Source organism: Amblyraja radiata, chromosome 39 (assembly GCF_010909765.2).
Source record: "Amblyraja radiata isolate CabotCenter1 chromosome 39, sAmbRad1.1.pri, whole genome shotgun sequence".
In the NCBI taxonomy this organism is placed as follows: domain Eukaryota; kingdom Metazoa; phylum Chordata; class Chondrichthyes; order Rajiformes; family Rajidae; genus Amblyraja; species Amblyraja radiata.
The window spans coordinates 5,399,444-5,401,790 of record NC_045994.1 but is presented as its reverse complement, the minus strand read 5'-3'; the positions used below and the strand labels follow the sequence as shown (position 1 = coordinate 5,401,790).

Below are 2,347 nucleotides of genomic sequence, written 5' to 3'. Positions count from 1 at the left end.
CTGCACCGACTATCAACACTCATCCAATCCAACATTATTTGCGCCATATTGTCATCAACTCACCTACAGACTAGGGCCAATATACAGCAGCTAGATACCTACAAATCCACCTGGAATGTAGAGGAAACTGGAGCACCTGGAGGAAGCCCACGCGGTCACAGGGAGAACGTGCAAACTCCACACACACACACACATACACACACACACACACAGGCAGCACCTGAGGTCAGGATCGAACCCGGGTCTCCGGTGCTGTGAGGCAGCAGCTCTACCAGCTGTGTCACTGTGAATAAATGGTGCATCGACAACGCCAGACTATCATCGGACTGAAGGAAGGTCCTGACCCGAAGCATTGGCTGTACATTTCCCTCCGCAGATGCTGCCTGAACCGCTGAGTCTCTCTAGCACTTTGTGTTTTACTAATGGCTCTGGTTCTTTCAGTTCACTCACAGTACTGGACATGAAAACTGGTTCCCCCACCTCAAAGTATCAAGTCCACGCCACGCCACACTACGCCACGCCACACCACGCCACGCCACGCCACACTACGCCACACCACGCCACACTACGCCACGCCACACTATGCCACGCCACACTACGCCACGCCACACCATGCCACGCCACGCCACACTACGCCACACTACGCCATGCCACACCACGCCACTCCACGCCACACCACACCACGCCACGCCACACCACGCCACACTACGCCACGCCACACCACGCCACGCCACGCCACACTACGCCACACCACGCCACACGCCACGCCACACTATGCCACGCCACACTACGCCACGCCACACCATGCCACGCCACGCCACACTACGCCACACTACGCCATGCCACACCACGCCACTCCACGCCACGCCACACCACGCCACGCCACACCACGCCACACTACGCCACGCCACACTACGCCACGCCACACTACGCCACGCCACACCACGCCACACCACACTACGCCACACCACGCCACGCCACACCACGCCACACTACGCCACGCCACACCACGCCATGCCACGCCACGCCACACCACGCCACACTACGCCACACCACACCACGCCACACTACGCCACGCCACGCCACGCCACACCACATCACGCCACACTACGCCACACCACACCACGCCACACTACGCCACGCCACACCACGCCACACCACACTACGACACGCCACACAACGCCATGCCACGCCACGCCACGCCACACTACGCCACACCACGCCACACTACGCCACGCCACACCACGCCACACTACGCCACGCCACACCACGCCATGCCACACCACGCCACACTACGCCACGCCACACCACGCCACACTACGCCACGCCACACCACGCCACACCACGCCACATTACGCCACGCCACACCACGCCACACCACACCACGCCACACCACGCCACACTACGCCACACCACACCACGCCACGCTACACCACGCCACACCACGCCACACCACGCCACAATACGCCACGCCACACCACGCCACGCCACACCACACCACATTATGCCACGCCATACCACGCCACACTACGCCACACCACGCCAAGCCACACCACGCCACATTACGCCACGCCACACCACGCCACGCCACACCACGCCACGCCATGCCACACTACGCCACGCCACGCCACGCCACGCCACACCACGCCACATTACGCCACGCCACACCACGCCACGCCACACCACGCCACGCCACACTACGCCACACCACGCCACGCCACACCACGCCACGCCACACCACGCAACGCCACACCACGCCACACCACGCCACACTACGCCACGCCACACCACGCCACACTACGCCACACTACGCCACACCACACCACGCCACACTATGCCACGCCACACCATGCCACACTACGCCACACTACGCCACACCACGCCACGCCACACCACGCCACGCCACACCACGCCACACTACGCCACGCCACACCACGCCATGCTAGCGCCTCTACTTCCTTAAACGGCTGAGGAGGTTCAGCATGTCCACAACAACCCTCACCAACCTCTACAGATGCATCGTATAAAGCACTTTATCAGGATGCATCACAGCACGGTTTGGGAACAGCTTCACCCAAGACCGCAAGAAATTGCAGCGAATTGTTGACGCAGCCCAGACCATCACACAAACCAACCTCCCTTCCATTGAGTCCATTTATACCTCACGCTGCCTCGGCAAGGCCAGCAGCACAATCAAGGACGAGTCGCACCCTGATCACTCCCTCTTCTCCCCTCTCCCATCAGTGTGTGAAAACGCACACCTCCAGATTCAGCGACAATTTCTTCCCAGCTGTTATCAGGCAACTGAACCATCCTACCACAACCAGAGAGCGGTGCTGAAATACTA

The 2,347-nt window shown here is 60.9% G+C and overlaps 1 protein-coding gene across 1 annotated transcript; it reads left to right on the top strand.

The window, feature by feature from the left end:
- The first annotated feature begins 460 nt into the window (after nucleotides 1-460).
- Nucleotides 461-1,963, top strand: LOC116967304 (histidine-rich protein PFHRP-II-like). The gene has a single exon (XM_033013804.1). It carries the CDS (start codon nucleotides 461-463, stop codon nucleotides 1,961-1,963), a length of 1,503 nt encoding a protein of 500 aa, XP_032869695.1.
- The last annotated feature ends 384 nt before the right edge of the window (nucleotides 1,964-2,347 follow it).